The sequence below is a fragment of the Chiloscyllium plagiosum genome, chromosome 35, assembly GCF_004010195.1.
Source record: "Chiloscyllium plagiosum isolate BGI_BamShark_2017 chromosome 35, ASM401019v2, whole genome shotgun sequence".
Lineage (NCBI taxonomy): Eukaryota > Metazoa > Chordata > Chondrichthyes > Orectolobiformes > Hemiscylliidae > Chiloscyllium > Chiloscyllium plagiosum.
Genome location: NC_057744.1, coordinates 6196490 through 6218725, shown reverse-complemented (window position 1 = coordinate 6218725; position 22236 = coordinate 6196490). Strand labels below are relative to the sequence as shown.

The 22236-nt window shown below is 44.2% G+C and overlaps 1 protein-coding gene across 4 annotated transcripts in view; it reads right to left on the bottom strand.

The window, feature by feature from the left end:
- drd2a (dopamine receptor D2a) overlaps positions 1-22236 on the bottom strand; it is a 129944-nt gene that overhangs the window by 74577 nt on the left and 33131 nt on the right. For 2 of the 4 annotated variants that reach the window (XM_043676562.1, XM_043676563.1), the window contains exon 1: positions 11227-11382. The exons of the other annotated variants lie outside the window; for them this stretch is intronic. In XM_043676562.1, coding sequence (XP_043532497.1) covers positions 11227-11355 — 129 coding nt within the window. In that variant the 5' untranslated portion in view covers positions 11356-11382. Of the gene's footprint in view, positions 1-11226; positions 11383-22236 lie in introns of those variants that run through there. 4 annotated transcript variants of the gene reach the window in all.

The window sequence follows — 22236 nt, the reverse complement described above, 5'->3', positions numbered from 1 at the left end:
CAAGAATGATCCCAGGGATGAAGCAGTTGAGGACTCTGGGTCTATACTCAATGTTTAGAAGAATGAGGGGATTTTGACTGCAACTTACAGAATACTGAAAGGTCTGATTAGAGTGGATATGGAGAAAATATTTCCACTAATAGGAGAGACGCGGACACAAGACATTATCTCAGAGTGAAGGGACGATTTGGAATTGAGATGAGGGGGAATTTCTTCAGCCGGAGGCTGGTGAATCTGTTAATCTGCAGAGGGTTTTGGAAGCCAAGTCATTGAGTGTATTTAAGACAGAGGTAGATAGATTCTTGATTGGTAAGGGGGTCAAGGGTTACAAGGAGAAGGCAGGAGAATGGGATTGAGTAACATATCAGCCATGATCGAATAGTGGAGCAGAGTTGATTGGCTGAATAGCTTAATTCTTAGGTCTTATGGTCTTAATTATGGTCTTAGGATAATCTTCAACTTCACTTTCCTGCCTTTTCCCCCATAATCCCTGGTTCCCTTATTGATTAAAAATCTATCCATCTCAGCCTTGAATATGCTTGATGACAGAGTCTAGACAGCCCTTTGCAGTAAAGAAATTCCTCCTCATCTCTGTCTTGTACATGTGACTCCTATCCACCGAAGAGGTGCTGTTTTTAGATATAATGAAGATTTACTGATGATAACAATAAGTACAACTACATTTGGACAGGCATAAATAGGAGGAATTTAGGGACCTGACATAGTCATCTCTGTTCCACTGAGATCAGGACTCCTTGTCTACGTCTGCAGGCAGAGTGATCTCAGTAGAATGGCTGGAGCTAATGTAACATGAACATTATTCAGTTGTGTTAAGGTCAATGCTCCCAGTGGGTGGAGCACCACACACATACACATGGAAAGAATTCAAGCATTTCATTAGGTTGCAAGACAAGTCATGGCAGGATTTATACGCTTAATGGTAGAGTCCTGAGGAGTGTTACTGAATAAAGAGACCTTAGGGTGCAGGTTCGTAGTTCCTTGAATGTGGATTCACAGGGAATGAAGAAGGCATTTGGTAAACACTTGCCTTTATTGGTCAGTGCATCGAGTATAGGAATTGGGTCGTCATATTGTGGCTGTACAGGATTTTGATTAGGCCACTTATGGAATACTACATTCAACTCTGGTCAGGGAGAAAGTGAGCACTGCAGTCGCTGGAGATCAGAGTCGAAAGTGTGGTGCTGGAAAAGCACAGCAGGTCAGGCAGCATCTGAGGAGCAGGAGAACCGATGTTTTGAGTCAGTCCGTTGGCTTCAAGGTTCAGAGAGCACACTGAGTGAGAAACCACAAATGGGACTGCATACCAAAGCAGGGAAGCTTGTTTGTGAAATGTTGGACAAACCCCAGCTGGAGTATGATTGCTTCCCTATGTACTCACGGTCAGACCGTCAACTCCATACTGGTGCAGGCAGCTCCAGGTGGTTATCTTGAATCCTGCTGTGTGTTGGGAACACACACTCTGACATCAGAGCCAATACCTTACACAACAGTTCCCACAATATGAACAACAACAAAAGAAATTGCATGCTTTGGTAATCTGTTGGTACCCTGCTGTTTTGATTTGATCTGCGTGGAAGGGACCTTTGGCTGATAAGCCACTGAGACACACAGACGTAAAAATGATTCTGTGGGTTTGTGAGTGAAAGCTCCCAGTGAGTCTAAATATTCCCTGTTAGCTCAAGGTTTAGTAGTACTGACTTCTTAGTGCTGATACATCTTTATAATAAACATCAGTGAACTTAGCCAAAAGTTTTCTAATTTAAAAAAAGACATTGTGCAGCATTGCAGTCTTTTACAGAAAGCCTACCTTTGAACAAAGCTAACAAAATGCACCAAACTATCACATAGGTGGCACCTGGCAGTTTATTCAGGTGCACAAGAGCAATCTCCAACTCCATTTCCTCTTTATCTCAGCTGAATCATGCTGGCTTCCAGATACACTACAATCACAGACTGTTGCTTGCAGCCACACCAAAATAGTCAGTCTTTGTGAAGTGGCCTGGACAGTGCTGGATTAAAGGCAGAAAGCCTTTCATTTGTATAACGCCCCATTTGGGACTTTAGGACGTTGCAAAGAGCTTCAACAGTCAGTGGAATATGGTAGTCATCGATTCCTGATGAAGGGCTTTTGCCCGAAACGTCGATTTTACTGCTCCTCAGATGCTGCCTGAACTGCTGTGCTCTTCCAGCACCACTAATCCACAATATAGGAAACATGTCAACTTGCACACAGGAAATTCCCTTCCACGGTAATTCCACAACCACAAAATGATATGACCTTTAGTGATGTCAGTTTGGGAGGGGACTGTTAATTGTTGGCCATGACATCCAGGAGAACACTCCTGCTGTTCCTCAGAAGAGAAGCATTTCTATGATCACATGAGAAAGCAGTCAGGTCCCCCAATTTAAGGTTCCCAGAAATCTCTCTGTGAGGAGGTCCTGATTGAAATTTGTAAGACTGTGAGGGGCATGGGCAGGGTGAGTAGGAAACAGGTGCACCCCTTAATTGAAGGATCAGTATCCATCAGATCCTCATGCACAGCCGGTCTGTCTGCCCCACCACACATTTCCCTCAACATGGCTGTCTCACATCTCCTTCTGGAATGTGCCTTTGTACAGAAGGTCTGGAGAGAGATGTTTTTTGTTGAGTTTGTTCCCAGCAGCACTTGTGGTGTCGGACTCTCCTCAACAGCCTGATTTCCCAGGAGCACACCGAGGCAAACATTAACTGTGCCTGGAGCACCATCACCTTGGTGAAAGGTGTTCTGTGCTCTGCCTGAGACTTGCTGGTCTTCCAGAGCAAAGACCTGACCTCTACCGAGTGTTGCAGACTGGCACATTCCAAATTCCAGGATTATGTGCTGAGGGATGCAGTAAAGCACAGTGAGAAAAATGTCGAAGGTCCTTCTGCCAAAATTTAATGAGGGTCTGTTATGTTTCAAGATACCCTCACAGTTTTACTGAGAATGTAACTCTTTTCCTGTCATGTTTAGATAATGCCTTTTTTGTTGCAACTGGATTGAAGCTCCAATGAGGAACGTCAAAACGCCACTGATTTGTGCGAAGTCTGTACACACCTGTTTTGTATTTAGTTACAGATAATTTGTCGACAATAAGGGACATCATTTTATGATGAAGGGCGCAAGGTGTCAGGGATTTGAGGGTGTTGGGGGTCTGGTGTCCACTCCTGGGAGGGTAGTTGAGGCAGAAAACTTTCAACTTTTAAAAGTATGTGGATCAGCACATGTCACAACATTCAAGGCTATGGTCCAAGTGCTGAAATGTGGCATTAGTGTAGAAAGGTTGCTGTAGACTTGAGGGCTGCAGAGTCTCTTCTGTGTTCTATGACTCAATGACTCTCTCTCTCGCTTTCCACAACTCTATGTAATTGAATCCATCCCCTCCACTTCTAGTTCTGCTTTCTAGTCTTCACTGGCTTTAAAAGGAGACTGAATCCTGCCGGATTTTAGTGGCTTAGTCCCATTCAACTTACCTTCAGCGGGCAGCTAATTTAATACATATTTGAGATTTTTAACAGCACCCTTGCTGCTCTGTAAGGCCAATTTATGCACCAGGGAGTGAATACAGCTGAACAGTACTGTTCTCAATTTGAATTGTGAAACGCTCAACCAACTGTTGACCCACAGAAAATCTCAAGCAGAAACCTGGCTTCAACTCAGTGGATAAAAGCACCAAATTAGTGGCATGTGCTTTCAGCAGCTCTCTAATTGCATTGATCTGCATCTCGCCAAGAGCATGACTGGTTCGTCACCAAGTGCTTGGAAGATAATTTACAGATAAACAGAGACCAGTCAGAAGTGATCATCTTTAAACCCATTCAATTCTTAACATATTCAAGATAACATAATTGAACTGCAAACAAAACAGCCAATCAACTCATAAAATTATCACAAGATAGTCAAATTCTACAGTATGCAAGATTTTACATTGAAAGATTTACATTTATTTAGCACCTCTCTAATGTCAACATAGCCTAAAGTCCTTTGCAGGGTCGAAAAGGGTGGTGCTGAAAAAGCACAGCAGATTATGCAGCATCCAAGGAGCAGGAGAATCGATGTTTCAGACATAAGCTCTTCATCTGCAGTCAGTTAAGTACTTTCTGAAGTGTAAAACCCTAAAGAACTGTGGATACTGTAAATCAGGAACAAAAACAGAAATTGCTCAAAAAGCTCAGCAGGTCTGGCAGCATCTGTGGAGAGAAATCAGAGTTAACGTTTCCGATCAAATGTCACTTCCGCAGGGTGACTCAATTCAAAACGTTAACTCTGATTTCTCTTCACGGATGTTACCAGACCTGCTGAGCTTTAACAGCAACTTCTGTTTTTTCCTTTTTGAAGTGTGGTCACTATTGTATTAAGAGGTGTTCCAGCAAATTTGCACACAGCAAGTCTCCACAAATGTAATATGGTAGTAGTCACCTAAGTTTTAAAAATAATCTTCACTGAGCAATAAAAACTAACCCGGGAGACTGGTATGAACTCTCCTCACTGCCCTGGGTTTTTTTACAACCACCTGAGAGCACATAAGGCTGAGGATAATGAAAGAGTGAGCTCAACATGGGCGAGATTGAATCTAGGTTGTGTGACCCTTTGATTTTTTCCTTATAAATTCTGTGTCTGCGATCTCCCTCTCTCACTAGTACCTGAAGAAGAAACCAGGCTCCGAAAGCTAGTGGTTTCAAATAACCTTGTTGAGCCAAAACTTAGTGCCTTGTGATTTTTGACCTTGTCCAACCCAGTTCAGCTCTAGCACCTCCACATCATCACAGGAAGCAGATTCAGCTCAGTGTGGCAGCAATACAGGTCCCCCAGCATCTGTGGCAATGGCGATAACAAGCAGCCAATGATTACCCGGTAATTGCAGCAGCACCGATCACAGGGGATATCAAGCTTAATGCAGAGGAATTCAAGCTCAGTTCAGAGGAGATTGAGCTCAGTACTGAGGAGATCGAGCCCAGCACAGAGGAGATTGCGCTCAGCACAGAGGAGATCGAGCCCAGCACAGAGGAGATCGAGCCCAGCACAGAGGAGACTGAGCCCAGCACAGAGGAGACCGAGCCAAGCATAGTGGAGATTGAGCTCAGCACAGAGGAGATCGAGCCCAGCACAGAGGAGATCGGTCCCAGCACAGAGGAGATCGGTCCCAGCACAGAGGAGATCGAGCCCAGTACAGAGGAGATCGAGCCCAGCACAGAGGAGATCGAGCACAGCACAGAGGAGATCGAGCCCAGCACAGAGGAGATCGGGCCCAGCACTGAGGAGATCGAGCCCAGCACAGAGGAGATCGAGCCCAGCACAGAGCATATCGAGCCCAGCACAGAGGAGATCGAGCCCAGCACAGAGCATATCGAGCCCAGCACAGAGGAGATCGGTCCCAGCACAGAGGAGATCGAGCTCAGCACAGAGGAGATCGAGCTCAGCACAGAGGAGATCGAGCTCAGCACAGAGGAGATCGAGCCCAGCACAGAGGAGATCGAGCCCAGCACAGAGGAGATCGAGCCAAGCACAGAGGAGATCGAGCCCAGCACAGAGGAGATTGGGCTCAGCACAGAGGAGACTGAGACCAGCACAGAGGAGATCGAGCCCAGCACAGAGCATATCGAGCCCAGCACAGAGGAGATCGAGCCCAGCACAGAGGAGATCGAGCCCAGCACAGAGGAGATCGAGCTCAGCACAGAGGAGATCGAGCCCAGCACTGAAGAGATCGAGCACAGCACAGAGGAGATCGAGCACAGCGCAGAGGAGATCGAGCACAGCGCAGAGGAGATCGAGCACAGCACAGAGGAGATCGAGCACAGCACAGAGGAGATCGAGCACAGCGCAGAGGAGATTGGGCTCAGCACAGAGGAGTTCAAGCCCAGCACAGAGGAGATCGAGCCCAGCACAGAGGAGATCGAGCCCAGCACAGAGGAGATCGAGCCCAGCACTGAGGAGATCGAGCACAGCACAGAGGAGATCGAGCACAGCACAGAGGAGATCGAGCACAGCACAGAGGAGATCGAGCACAGCGCAGAGGAGATTGGGCTCAGCGCAGAGGAGTTCAAGCCCAGCACAGAGGAGATCGTGCCCAGCACAGACGAGATCAAGATCAGCACAGAGGAGATCGAGCCCAGCACAGAGGAGATTGAGCCCAGCACAGAGGAGATTGAACATTCCTGATGAAGGGATCCTGCCCAAAATGTTGATTTTCATGCTCCTCGAATGCTGCCAAACCTGCTGTGCTTTTCCAGCACAACTCTAATCTTGACTTTAATCTCCAGCATCTGCAGTCCCCACCTTTGCCACAGAGCATATCGAGCCCAGCACTGAGGAGATCGAGCCCAGCACAGAGGAGATCGAGCTCAGCACTGAGGAGATCGAGCTCAGCACAGAGGAGATCGAGCTCAGCACAGAGGAGATCAAGCCCAGCACTGAGGAGATCGAACTCAGTACAGAGGAGATCGAGCTCAGCACAGAGGAGATCGAGCTCAGTACAGAGGAGATCGAGCTCAGCACAGAGGAGATCAAGCTCAGTACAGAGGAGATCGAGCTCAGCACAGAGGAGATCAAGCCCAGCACAGAGGAGATCGAGCCCAGCACAGAGGAGATCGAGCTCAGTACAGAGGAGATCGTGCCCAGCACAGAGTAAAGCGAGCTCAGCACAGAGGAGATTGAGCTCAGCACAGAGGAGATCGAGCTCAGCACAGAGGAGATCGAGCCCAGCACAGAGTAAAGCGAGCTCAGCACAGAGGAGATCGAGCTCAGCACAGAGGAGATCAAGCCCAGCACTGAGGAGATCGAGCTCAGTACAGAGGAGATCGTGCCCAGCACAGAGGAGATCGAGCTCAGCACAGAGGAGATCGAGCTCAGCACAGAGGAGATCAAGCCCAGCACTGAGGAGATCGAGCTCAGTACAGAGGAGATCGAGCCCAGGACAGAGGAGATCAAGCCCAGCACAGAGGAGATCGAGCTCAGCACAGAGGAGAGCGAGCTCAGCACAGAGGAGATCGAGCCCAGCACAGAGGAGACCGAGCTCAGCACAGAGGAGATCGTGCCCAGCACAGAGGAGATCGTGCCCAGCACAGAGGAGATCGTGCCCAGCACAGAGGAGATCAAGCCCAGCACAGAGGCGATCAAGCTCAGCACAGAGGAGATTGGGCTCAGCACACAGGAGATCGAGCCCAGCACAGAGGAGATCGAGCCCAGCAAAGAGGAGATCGAGCTCAGCACAGAGGAGATTAAGCTCAGCATAGAGGAGATCGAGCCCAGCACAGAGGAGATTAAGCTCAGCATAGAGGAGATCGAGCCCAGCACAGAGGAGATCAAGCTCAGCACAGAGGAGATTAAGCCCAGCACAGAGGAGATCGAGCCCAGCACAGAGGAGATTAAGCTCAGCACAGAGGAGATCGAACTCAGTACAGAGGAGATCATGCCCAGCACAGAGGAGATCAAGCTCAGCACAGAGGAGATCGAGCCCAGCACAGAGGAGATCGAGCCCAGCACAGAGGAGATCGGGCTCAGCACAGAGGAGATTAAGCTCAGCACAGAGGAGATCGAGCTCAGCACAGAGGAGATCGGGCTCTGCACAGAGGAGATCGGGCTCAGCACAGAGGAGATTAAGCTCAGCACAGAGGAGATCGAGCTCAGCACAGACGAGACCGAGCTCAGCACAGAGGAGATCGGGCTCTGCACAGACGAGACCGAGCTCAGCACAGAGGAGATCATGCCCAGCACAGAGGAGATTAAGCTCAGCACAGAGGAGATCGAGCCCAGCAAAGAGGAGATCGAGCTCAGCACAGACGAGATCGAGCTCAGCACAGAGGAGATCATGCCCAGCACAGAGGAGATCAAGCTCAGCACAGAGGAGATCGAGCCCAGCACAGAGGAGATCGAACATTCCTGATGAAGGGCTCCTGCCCGAAACATTGATTTTCATGCTCCTCGGATGCTGCCTGACAGAGGAGGTCGAGTCCAACATAGAGGAGATCGAGCTCAGCACAGAGGAGATTGAACTTTTAGCTACATTTCCTTATTTTTGTATTTTGTACCTCAGATTTCATACCTAGGTAGCTTTCTATCTAAGATGGCTTGTGTGAATGATGATGAGATTAGATTAGATTCCCTACAGTGTGGAAACAGGCCCTTCGGCCCAACAAGTCCACACTGGCCCTTTGAAGAGCAACGCACCCAAACCCATTTCCCTCTGAATAATGCACCTAACACTACGGGGCAATTTAGCATGGCCAATTCACCTGACCTGCACATCTTTGGACTGTGGGAGGAAACCGGAGCACCCGGAGGAAACCCACGCAGACCCGGGGAGAATGTGCAATCTCCACACAGACAGTTGCCTGAAGCGGGAAATGAACCCGGGTTTCTGGCGCTGTGAGGCAGCAGTGCTAACCACTGAGCCACCATGCTCATTGTACATTTTTCACTGTACTCCTGTACCCCTATACCTGAGTACAATTGGCAATAAAACCTAATTCCAATTAATTGAAGCATTGAATATGAGAACAGGGAAGTAATGATGGAATTGTATAAAGTTAGCTAGGGCCACAGCTGAAGTATGATCTCCAGTTCTGGTTGTCTTGCTATTGGAAGGATGTGATTGTACCACACTGAGTGCAAAGGAGGTTGAACCAGGATAGTGCCTGTGCTACATCATAGATTCTATGATTGAGGGGTGCAACCAATCATTTTAAAGCCAACCCACATGGAAAAGCAAAATCTAAATGGATCCACTTTACAGCAATATCAGACAATGAATCCCCAACAAAGGGTACTCTGCAGTGAACAGAAGCTCATGTCAATGTCTGACAGTGTAGAGTGAGAGAGAGTTCACTTACTGGGACATAAGGTTTCTGAGCATGCAGCTGGTGACTATAAAGAAATCATTCTGCTCACAATGGTTGTTGAAAGTGTGTCAGAAAGATCATGTCAGAGATGAAGATTCTTGATGGTGTGACATGGCATGGCTCATTTGAAGGATGTGTATTGTCTCCTTGGTGATGGATTGGGAACAGAGGATAGTCAAGAGTGTGGTGCTGGAAAAGTACAGCAGGTTAGGCAGCATCTGAGGAGTAGGCAAATTGACATTTCAGGGCTTTTGCCCAAAACGTCACTTTCCTGCTCCTTGGTTGCTGCCTGATCTGCTGTGCTTTTCCACCACTACACTTTTGACTCTAATCTCCAGCGTCTGCAGTACTCATTTTTGCCTGGGAACAGTGAATAGCTCAAACTCTGCAAGTAACTTGACAAACTTTAACACATGACAGACATCAGCTGCCTTGGGTACCAGGAAACTATCTAAAGAAACAAGACAGCCTGAGGCATTTTCACAATCTGATTTCCTTCAAATTACACTTTAGTACACCATTGTACAAATGTGCCCATCTGAAATTCCTACCCAACCTCTTTTAGCAGAGATGGTATACAATTATTTTAGATCATAAGACATAGGAGCAGAAATTAGACCATTCTGCCCATTGGGTCTGCTCTTCCATTTGATTACCACTGATAGGATTTTCAACCCCATTTTCCCATTTTCTCCCCAATTAGACAGTATTAAATGGTTTAATGTTGGCATAGCAGTATGAGGAATTCAAGGTGCTTGTGTTAAATGATTTTCTCCCTATACAATTATAGTTCCCCCATTAGAGAGAGATGACTGGTGGTGAGGTTAATCTGACCGTCATCACATCTCAGGCAAGGGGAGAGATTGAGAAAGAACATCCTTCAGAGTGAACCCAACTTGGTGCAGGAATTGAATCCATGTTGTTGGTATCACTCTGCAATGCAAACCAACCAACTGAGCTAACTGACTCTTTTACAGTATGTCCACTTTTCGTTTCTTATATTACATTAGCTCGTGTTGTTCTTTTACCAACCATTTGGATGTAAGCAGAGATAATTTGCCATCACAGTTTATTTCCCTCCTGAGAAGGATAATATAGTTTCTCATTCTCCCACTCAAAAATTGACAGCTTACTAACATTCCCCCACTGTCACTGAGCCTTTTCAAAGCCACTGTGAATCCAATTTCCCATTTTAGCAGCGAATGTACTTAGAACTGAAATCTCCTGGTTTGCAGCTTTGTCGAGAAAAGTGGAGCTGGAAAAGCGCAGCAGGTCAGGCAGCACCAAAGGAGCAGGAGAATTGACGTTTCAGTTATAACTCTGAACCCAAAACGTCGATTCTTCTGCTCCTCTTATGCTGCCTGACCTGCTGTGCTTTTCCAGTGCCACACTTTTCGACTCTGATCTCCAGCATCTGCAGTCCTCATTTCCTCCTGGTTTGTAGCTTTACTAACTCAGTCCAACTGATTTCAGGTTCAACTCCCACTCAGGAATTTAAACATTTAATATAGGTCCTTCACCATGTTGGGGGAGTGCTGCACAGTCAGAGCTGCTGTTTTATAGATGAGATATTCAACAAATGAAGTCCCACTTGCAACTTCTGTTGGTTAAGGTGGATATAAAAAACAACACACGAAATGCTTTGACAAAGACAAAGTAGTTTCCTCATGTCTTTGCCAATATTCTTTCTTCAAGTACAGCCACAGCCGATTAAGCAGTCATTTATCTGATTGCTGTCTGTGAGATTGTGCTTTTCACATTGCTTGTCAGTGTGTGCTTTACCACAGAACAACAGTGACTAGACTTTATTTTAATTGGAATCCATCCATTTTAAGATGTTCTCAATGCTATCAAAATACAAGGTCATGTTTTCCTTGAGATACTGTAACAGGACACTTTCTCACGAGGCACCACAGGATACAACAACATATTATCTGACCCTGTGACAAATGTCAGATGATTACAAATTCTTATAGAATGTCATCCTTTAAATCCTCAGATTAATTCTGACAGCCTCATTACCCAAGCAAGAATGTTTCAGATCAGTTTGCAATGCCCTCCCATGTACCCTCCCCATATCTTCCACCTTAACAGTATCAACATTTTCAATTGACTTACCAAGCAAGGTAAATATGTGCATGTTTCTAGTTTGAAATCCATCCATGAGAACCATATATAGTTCACAGTGGAGTACAAAACTTATACAGTCCGCATAACAGGAATTCAAGTGAACCAATTATTTCTCATTTGAAAATACAGTTTGTCAATCTACATTCACCCATTAAAGCTCTTTGAAGACAGGAATCAAGGACATTTTTGGAATGCATCATTGTAACAATATGTTTTACCTTCTCCGCTGTCCTTGGCCTGATGTTCTGAAGTGAGAATAATGGTTTGTCCTGCACCAAAATCTCCATGTGTATTTTCTCTGTGACTCTCAGAGGGAGATGAAGAGATCGTAGTTTGCAGTCTGGCATTGAAAAGCATTGACAGAGCTTCAGACAGCCTTTGCTGTACGCAACCTCCTGCCTCTCCATTCCCTCTCCACAACTCCCCCCCAACCCCACCCCCCAATCCACCTCCTCCCCCACCTTCTCCTAAAAGCAAACGCTCGCCTGAGAAAATCATAACATTATGCTGAGGTCAAAGTACGTCTCCAGTAATGCCATGAACTGGAACTGTCAGCTAAGGAAAATACAATGTCACTTTTCTTAAAAGCTAACTCTAATGTGTATTGATTTTTCCATATCAATTTTACTCAGTGGGAGGCATTAAAGAGACAGCATTTGGAAATTACTGTTTTTGTAATTTTCATTCTACTTCTCTAAGGAGGAGAAACAGAGAAAGGGAGCTTTCCGCAGTTGCTGTATTTACTGATTCTGTTAAGCAGGTTTAAAATCTTTCTCTGCTCAGTCTATCTTAATTTCATGCCAGCCTCCATAAGGTAAACTATTGCCATCCCATACCAGCCGTCCTCAAGATTTTTGAGCGTTAGAAATGTTTAATGGGTATTCTCTGCTATGAACATTTACACAAATGTTCAAGATATAAAGTGTTATTGAACATCTCGAAGCATTTACAACCAGTTATGTCCTGAAGCACACTCAGTTTTGTAAGGTAAAGGTGAAAGGGTAAAGCCACCTGGTCTTCTCATTACGGAGAGACAATTGGTGGTGATTTAACCTGAGGGTTGCCATGCTTCAGGCAAGGGAAGTGGTTGAGAAGGCAGGACCTTCATGGTAACCCAACTGGTGCAGGATCTGAGCCAATGCTGCTGGTGTCATTTTGATTTGCAAACCAGCCACCCAGCCAATGGAACTGTAAGAAACATGGATATGGGAGAAAATGAGGACTGCAGAAGCTGGAGATCAGAGTTGAGAGTGTGGTGCTAGAAAAGCACAGCAGGTCAGGCAGCATCCGACGAGCAGGAGAATCGACATTTTAGGCATAAGCCGTTCACCAGGAATGAGGGTTACTGGATATGTTACATGGCTGAGACATGTAACACAGAGGGAAACATCTCCCATTCCCTGGCATCATGTAATGAAAAGATTGAAAAATATAAGCAATACAATGACATAAAAAATTCAGTTTTCTTAAATGGTGCCTTGACATGCTTACCACAGAACAATGACTCGTTTAGTCCCAGGTGTTGTTATTTTTATGCTACTTTCAATTCTTCTCTCCTTTGCTGAGAATGTAGAAGGTAAGAAATTCCAAACTGCATCACGCATGAACCTGGAGGCTACAGCTTTTCAAATACAACAGCTCCTTCATCATAATGCGCCTGCACGTTCTGTGATGACCATCTTCCTCGACCTTCCATCCATACCAGCTGTCATCAGTACACGACCAGACTCACCACAACATTGTGCCTGTTCTCAGAACAGCTCCCGGTCCCAGGACTGTAAGGACGTAGACTCCATTGGGACCAAGTACCTGATTAATTGCGACCAACCTCTTAGATTTGAATAGGGCAAGTCTTTTGACTGACTGTAGTCCCACTTCCCCTCACTAAGGACTGCTTGCTTCTGACTTCCAGGTATTTACATCTTTTTAATTAATTCATAGAATCTGGGCTTTGCTGACCATTTATTGCCCATACCTAACTACCCAGAGAGCTGTTGAGAGTCAACCATTTTGCTGTGGGTCTATAGTCATATGTCTGAGTATGACTCGGGCATTAGCCCTTCCTGAAGAAGGGCTAATGCCCGAAACGTCGATTCTCCTGTTCCCTAGATGCTGCCTGACCTGCTGCGCTTTTCCAGCAACACATTTCCATCTCTATAGTCATATGTAGGCCAGAGTACCAAGATGGCAGATTTCCTTCCGCAAAGAACATCAGTGAGCCAACTTCTTTTTAATAACAATTGACAGTAGTTACATGGTCACCATTAGGCTAGCATTTAATTTATTTAAATCAAGTTTCATCCTCTGCCATACGTGGGGTTTGAAGCCACATCCCCAGAATGTTAAACTGATGTTCTAGATTATAGGCCAGTGATATTACCCCTACCCCATCATCTCCTCATGCAGTTGAAGCACATGTCTGCTGAAAAGGTTGTTGGCACATAATGTAGGTGTTACATTGGTGTAGCGTTGTACCACATGGTGACATATCCATCCCCTTGACTCTTCCCACTGTCACAAGCGCCCTCCCAAATGAAGTGTGTCTGGATGCATGCATGGCCTGGTGTGGCAGATGATTGGGAAAAGGGCTGCCCATGTCGCCAAGATCTTCAGGTTGCTGTCTGCAAAGCAAGAAATGAGTTTTCCTTCTGTCAGGGTGATGGGTTGAATGTTGAGGCTCTGAGGGGTAGTTCTGGGCTTGCAGTGTGGGGCTGTGCAGCTGGGCTTTAAATATGAAGCGAGCCATGTGAATGCTGCACAGTGTAGAAGTAGCACGCACTTCCCCCACCCTTCCCCATCCCCAGCTGTGTGATCACCCCCAGGAGCTTGCCTAAGAGATCGTTGTATCATTTTTGAGGTGACGAGTGTAAGATTGTGTGACAAAAGATTGCATGAAGAGACAGAGTACTGGAAAGAGATTGAGTACTTAACAGCATGTTGTAAAGACAATAATCTATCCATCAATGTCAGCAAAATGAAAGAGCTGGCCAATGACTTCAGAAAGCAAGATGGAGGGCATGCCCCAGCTGCATCAACGGTGCTGAGGTGGAGATAGTCGAGAGTGTCAGTTCCTGGGAGTGATGGTCATCAACAATCTGCCTTGGCCCACCCTCATTAATGCTATGCTCAAGAAAGCATAACAACATCTCTAATTCTTCAGGAGGCTAAGGAAATTCAGCTAGTCCACAAGGACTCTTACCAAATTGCATAGATGTATCATAGAAAATATCCTATCTGGATGCATCGCAACTTGGTTTGGCAACTGCTCTTCCCGAGACTGCAAGAAACTACAGAGAGTCGTGAACACAGCCCAGTCCATAACGCAAACCAACCTTCCATCTATTGACTCCATCTGTATTCTCTTGGGAAAACAACCAACCTAGTCAAAGACCCCTCCCACCCAATTATTCTCTCTTCCACCTGCTTCCATTGGGCAGAAGGTATAAAAGTTGAATACAAATAGATTCAAAAACAGTTCTACCCTGCTGTTATTAGACTTTTGAACAGACCTCTCAAATGTTAATGTTTATTTCTTTCTCTCTCCCTCTCTGCATCTTCTCTGCAGCTGTAACACTGTATTCTGCGCTCTGTTCTGCTACCATCATGCATTTTGTACAGTATGGTCACACAAAAGAACAATTTTCCACTGTATCTTGGTACTTGTGCCAACAGTAAATCAATCAGTCAAAGAATCAATCAATCAAAAATCAGTTTCACCCATGATGGACTGAACACCATGAATCTCACTCAAACAAAATGGTTCAACTGAAAATAGGAAAATTCTACCTTTCAAAACAAACATAATGACCATTTTCTACCACATTCCTTGAATAGCATCTGATTCTGTTAGATTATTACAATTGTTGGGTTTGTACATTCCATGAAATGTTCACTCATAGGTGCACAGAAGTAAGATAATACTCAAATATGGCTTATAGCTGTTAGAATTACTGCTGACAGTGTGACCGCAAACGGGATTGTGGTTACGACCATTTAAACAGACCATAGACAAGATAGATTTGACAGCATCTGTGAAGAGAAACCAAAGTTAGTGGTTCAGATCCAGTGACCCTTCCTCAGAACTGATTGTCGCTAGTTCCATCAGTTCTGAGGAAGGGTCACCGGACTCAAAACGCTAACTCTGATTTCTCTGCACAGATGCAGCAAGACCTGCTGAGCTTTTCCAGCATTTTTTTTCTGACTTACAGCATCCACAGTTCTTTCGGTTTTTGCAGAATGGATTTAAGATTATATTAGATTCCCTACAGTGCGAAAAGAGGCCCTTCGGCCCAACAAGTCCACACAGGCCCTTCGAAGAACAATCCACCCAGACCCATTCCCCTACATTTACCCCTGACTAATGCACTACAGGCAGTTTACCATGGCCAATTCACCTGAACTGCACATCTTTGGACTGTGGGAGGAAACCAGAGCACCCGAAGGAAACCCACACAAACACGGGGAGAATGTGCAAACTCCACACAGACAGTTGCCCAAGGTGGGAACTGAACCCGGGTCTCTGGCACTTTGAGGCAGCAGTGCTAACCACTGAGCCACCGTGCCGCCCACAAATGGCTTGAATATTTTATAGTTTTGGAGGTGAATGATGTGCAATTTTTCTCACACAGTGAGTAGTTAGGGTATGGAATGCATTGCCTGTAAATGTGGTGGAGGCATTCAAGAGAGGCTTTGGCTGATCTTTTGGATTTCCTGAGGAGCAGCTCCAAATTCCCTGCTTCATTATTTCACTATTACCCTAGTTACATTAAATTGAGCGCATGCAAAAATAAAAGTCTGTTTACTTTATTCAAAACAATAAGCTATCAATCACAACAAATGTCTGACAGTGAATGCTAGGAGGTAATCCAATTCTGTGGGTTTTACTGAAAACTGCAGGAGTTTTGCCCTCACACTTGCTGATGTCATCAGAGACACACGATTGAATTAGCATTGTGTAGTCATGCAACATTGCAACAAGTATTGTACAACTGTTTAAAATGGCAGGAATCCTTTGTGCAGTGCTCTATCATTATACGATCTGCCTTCTTTAATTATCGTGTCTCACAGTTAAACTGCTAGCCTAGTTGACTAGATATTGTCAGTGCTGCTAAAGACAAACCTAGTTACAGAACGCACATTTCCCTCCCACTCGATTTATTCTGTATGATTAGATGGCACTTTGATTCCAATATTGGTTTGAGAAGCATTTGATTTATTCTGTATGGCATTTCGGAGCATATAAACTAACCAGACAGATAAAGATGGCACTAATGTCAGCACAAACTTTGCAACTTTGCCTTTTGTCATTGCTTATGTTGATCAAATGGCCCCATAATTAAAAGATTGAACTTGAGTTGGCATATGACAGAATAGGAACAGGAGGAGGCTCCTCAATCCTTTGACCCTTTTCTGTCATTCCAATTGATCGAGTGTGAACTGTACCTTAACTTCATTAACCTGCCTTTCCTCCATTTGCTTTGATAGTATTCGTAAACAAATATCTTTCAGTTTCAATTTTTTTGTTTCAACTGACCCCTAGGTTTTGAAGTGGGGAGTAAAAGAATTCCAGTATTTTTTGTGTAAAGTCAAAATTGTGCCCTTTCGTTCTGCCTTCTCTCACCAACTGATTGAGAAGTTATTTCAACAATTTTAATTGTGGTGGTGGGCGAATTGCTTATTTTGTGAGAATGTTATTTGTCTATATTTTGCTTTCATATGAACTGCTGCAGAATTTGTAGCAAACACAGTCCTGAGGATAAGAATTTCTCTGAATTTCCTTCTTGTCCTTAATCTTCTCAGAGCTGTTGAGTACTGCCCTTGCTGCTGGCTTTGTTATTATTTCATATTTTTCTGAAAATAACCTTTGATTAATGACCATAGAAAAGCATAAATGGCTGGCTGGACTATGTTAGGAGCTTGGTTGTAGGGTGGAGAAACATTGCAACATGAGGGAAAGGTTAGAATTCATGGTGGAGAAATCCTGAAGGATTAAGGAAGGAGCCCTTTCCATAAATGCAAAACCAGTATCAAGAAGAATACAATTAAATAGCACCTCTAATATAATAAAGAACCCTTTACAGGAAGTTGCCAAATTTGGCACTGAGCCACAAAAAAAGAGAGATAAGATGGAAGCTTAATTAAAAAGGTAGGTTTAAAGGTGGACAGCAGGGGAAAGTTTTTGGGAGAGACTGAAATTGTGGAAGAATTCAAGAACTAGAATTGAAGGAACACTGAGTTTGTGGAGGCTTGTGCATATAGATGAGGTTACAGAGATAAGGAACAAGGAAGGCATTATAAAATAAACATGACCATTCTAAAATTTAGCATGGGAGATAGAGGACTAACCACATTGTTAGGCAACAAATAAACGTGGGACATTTAGAGATTGGTGGGCACTGCAGGGACTGGGTGCAGCTTCAGTTCTATTTTTATAAGTATCCACTGATTTCGATTTTGTTCCTTTTGCAGTGCAACCCAAAGGGCTGTTTAACCTGTTTAAAAATTTGTTTTAAAAAAAGTAAAATTTCATTTAAAAAAATGACCATGGAGAGATAAACATGCTGATGGTACTTGGGATTTTCCAGGCTTTTTTCTGCCTTGCTTTACAAGCTAAGTAAGTAATTAGCTATAGTCAGCACTGCGAGACACACTCCCTTGGTTTTATGCTGCAGTATGTTTCAATTAATTATGGTTTTTAATAAATTGCCTTTCTGAGAATGGAATCACAATGGGAAGGAGAAAAGCTCATTAAGCACAAGAATCCCATTGTTCTTTTTAAAATCCTGTTCCAAAATTGACATTCGTGCCCTTTTTCACAAAATCTCTTTCGTCGCCTCTGGGTTAAGGCCTGAGTTTAATTTCAAGTAAACTTCAAATCAGTTGGAGTCATAAAGTCACAGTAAGAAAACAGACCCTTCGATCCAACTCATCCAAGCCAACCAGATATCCTAAATTAATCTAGTCCCATTTGCCAGCACTTGGCCCATATACCTCCACACCCTTCCTATTCATATACCCATCCAGATGTCTTTTAACTGTAATTGTATCAGCCTCCCCCACTTCCTCTGGTATCCAATTCCACACACTCACCACCCTCTGTGTGAAAAAGTTGCCAGTTATGTCCCTCTTAAATCTTTCCCTTCTCACCTTAAATCTAGCTTTTCCCCCGACCCTATCCATGCCCCTCATGATTTTATAAGCCTCTATAAAATCACCTCTCAGCCTCCAACGCTCCAGGGAAAACAGCCCCAGCCTATTCAGCCTCTCCCTTTAGCTCAAATCCTCCAACCCTGGCAACATCCCTGTAAATCTTTTCTGAACCCTTTCAGGTTTAAAAACATTCTTCTTGTAGGAGGGAGACCAGAATTGAATGCAGTATTCCAAAAGTGGCCAAACTGACGTCCAGTACAGCCACAACATGACTCATAACTCTAATACTTAATGAACTAACCAATAAAGGCAAGCATACCTACTTTACTATCCTGACTGCCTGCAACTCCACTTATGACTGGGAAATGGGTTCTCGTTGCAATTTCACACACTGCTGACTTGCATGACTTTCCTCCCTCCTCATATTTGAATTATTTGTTTGTTTTCCCAACCAGCCTGATGGATGCAACTTATTTTAATATTGACTTCATACAGTTGATTTATTTTTTAACTTGGGCCATATTGATGTTGTTATGCAGTAAGTGCGGACAATTAATACTCCGAACTGAGGTGAGTCTAGATGAGGTCACGAATTAACATTGACACTAGTTGGTGTCCATTCAGTTGCCAAAAGGTATTTGGATATTGTAGCTAAAGCAGGACTTTTTTTGGCAAAAATACAAATGTCACAATCTATTTCCCCACATTCTATATCTTCCATGTCCTTCTCCACAGTAAACACTGATGCAAAATACTTGTTTGCTATCTCCCCCACCTCCTGCGGCTCCACACATAGACTGCCTTGCTGATTTTTGAGGAGCCCTATTCTCTCCCTCGTTACCCTTTGTCCTTAATGTATTTATAAAAACCCTTTGTATTTCCTTAACTCTATTTGCCAAAGTTATCTCATGTCCCCTTTTTGCCCTCCTGATCTCCCTCTTCAGCATACTCCTACTGCCTTTATCTCTTCTAAGGATTCACTCAATCTCTCCTGTCTATACCTGACATGTGCTTCCTTCTTTTTCTTAACCAAAACCTCAATTTCTCTAGTCAGCATTTTCAATTTGGTCACTTTGAAATAGCAGACTTCTTCCATGTGACTGTAGATTTATGTTTATATTTTGATGAATGTACTCTTAGATTAATCTTGCCCAAATGATAATTTTTAAAGCAGTTCTTGTAATTTAATCTCAATTTCTAATAAACAAACCAGACATAATTCCTCACAGCCAGTGCATCTTTCATGGTAATGATTAAATGCTCCAAATCAGAGAGTCTCTTTCTATATTTCGTGTCAGTGGCCTTCTCAGATAAGGTCTATCATTTGTTCCAAAAATTCGTATACAGTGATAGTGGTTCCTGTGTGAATCAATGTTATTGAAAGCTGGAGACCATGGAAACGTTGTGACATTGCTAATTCAGGACTTCCTGTCTTCTGACAATCCTCAGTGAATATCTGGAGCATGTCTATCACCATACCCTAATGTTCTACAATTGAGTCAAATACAAAATGTGACATTGCCATCAATTTGTTTTTTGAAGCTGCTTAAATTGTCTGCTATCTTCATTTGTAATCACTGGCATGTGTTGCATTGTGATTGCCTTTCGTATCTGTTATTGTGCAAAGCCCCCAGTATTTCCAAAACAGCTGCTATTTTTTTCAACACTGCTGTCATACACCCCAGTATCATTTGCACCAAAACCAAAGACAAAATGACCAATTTGGACAGCCTTCTTCCATGTCAGTGTTGAGGATCCTTTCTCTTTGATGGTGCCTTGTTGAGTTCTTCTTGGAGTTCTGTTCAAAATGGGGTCTTACAGCTTCTTGTAACACAACCAAAGGAAACATGCCCTTCCTGTCTCATCCACAATGCTACAAAAGCAATCGAGTCTTCAGAACCTTTGGGGCTTCACTCTGAATCCTGGACAGCTTTTATGATTGACTCTCAAGATAACAAGCTGAAACCTTATTGCTGGAACAGCACAGCAGGTCAGGCAGCATCTAGGGAACAGAAGATTCGACGTTTCGGGCACATGCCCTTCTTCAGGAATGAGCAGAGAGTGTTCAGCAGGAGAAGATAAAAGGTAGGGAGAAGGGACTTGGAGGAGGGGCGTTGGAAATGTGATAGGTGGAAAGAGGTCAAGGTGAAGGTGATAGGTCGGAGTAGGGTGGAGGCGGAGAGGTCAAGAAGAAGACTGCAGGTCAGGAAGGCAGTGCCGGGCTGGAGGGATTCGGCTGAAACAAGGTGGGGGGAGGGGGGATGAAGAAACTGGTGAAGTCCAAGTTCATCCCCTGTGGTTGGAGGGTTCCCAGTCGGAAGATAAGACGCTCCTCCTCCGACGGTCGCGTTGTTGTGGTTTGGCGGTGGATGAGTCCAATGACCTGCATATCCTCGGTGGAGTGGGAGGGGGAGTTGAAATGCTGTGCTACAGGGTGATTGGGTTGGTTCATCCGGGTGGCCCAGAGGTGCTCTCTGAATCGCTCTGCAAGTAGGCGGCCTGTCTCGCCAATATAGAGGAGGCCACACCGGCTGCAGCGGATGCAGTAGATAATGTGGGTGGAGGTGCAGGTATAACAAGCCAATCTGACTGCTTTTGGCTATAGTGAATCAACAATATCAATCACATGATTTCTGGGATCCATCGTGTAAGATGCTGTATCTAATTTAAAGGGACAGATTAGCCATCTTTACAAAAAGGTAAATACTTCAATTACAAATAGGTGATATGCACCTGTTGACCCAATATATATTGTGACAGGTTTGTTTTGTACTGGCAACCTGGGTAGAATTGACTTTCTCAATTGTCAATTTTTAAGGCAAATCTAACCTCAATTTTAATTCTTTATACCTGGCAGAAACCAGACTATTTGGGAAGGGGATAAGATATTTAAAATTGAGTGAATGACTTCTCTGTTTCTTTCCTGTACTGATCTACAACAACCTTCAATTGTCAGCATCATGCAGTAAGCCAACTAGGTTTCAGATGCTGTTTTTTGTTCATGGGATGTGGGCATTGCTGGCTAGGCCAGCATTTTTTGCTATTCCCTAAAGGTCAACCACATTGCCAGGGCCTGGAGTAACATATAGGCCAGAAAATATAAGGACAACTTCACAACCTTTAACTAGTCTTTGGGTGAACAGCTGAAGCATATTAACATTCAAAGCTATGGGCTTAATGTGGGAAAGTGGTACTTTTGTAGGAGGCACGTTTTTGGCGCTACAGATTTGAAGATTCCTCTTCTGTACTGTATGATTCTCTGATTACAGAATTCCTTCCTTAAAGGACATCAGTAGATCAGACTGGTTTCTTTCACAACAATCGATAATGGTTACACTATTGCCATTGGCTAGCCTCTTGTCCCATCTCCTCAGAACATTATCCTGGGCTTCTGGCTACAAATTCAGTGATATTCTTACTAGCCCACCACCTTCCTTAAAAAAATGCAAAATTGGCTTAACTCATGCAAAAAGAAGAGCAAGAGTTAACATCACTTTCTGCTTTCAGGAGAAAATTCCCAGGCAGCTGAAGGAAGAGCCACTAATTTTGCAGCAAATAAAATTGTAAGTGTATAAGAGGCCAGAATTAGAGAAACACATATATCACTAAGGCTGATGTGGCTGGAGGCGATTACAGAGATAAGGAGGGGAGAGACTAAAGGAGATTTGGAAACAACGTTAAGGATTTTAAAATCTCTAATTAAAAGCTCTAATGAAAGCAAACACTGATGAATGAAGAACATTTGCATAGATGCGATTTTGAGAGTATGAGAGAGAAAGAATTTCATTTTGCCTGACAAAATGGTTTTGATCTGGGAACCCACTTAACACTCGACTGGATTTCGAAGTGGACAAGTGCATGTCAGGGGCTTGGAGCTTATCAGAGCTGGCACTGGAAAGGTGCAGAGACTCCAGAAAACTGAAGCTTCCAGTGCCAATGATGCCAGAATTTAAATTGTTATCTTTTGTTTGGCAAAACAAAAACAGAACAATCTTTGTAGCCAAGTTCCAAATAAATGACATAGAAAACACAGAACACACAGAGGCCATTCTGCCCAGTAATCGGCTCCACTTTTGTCA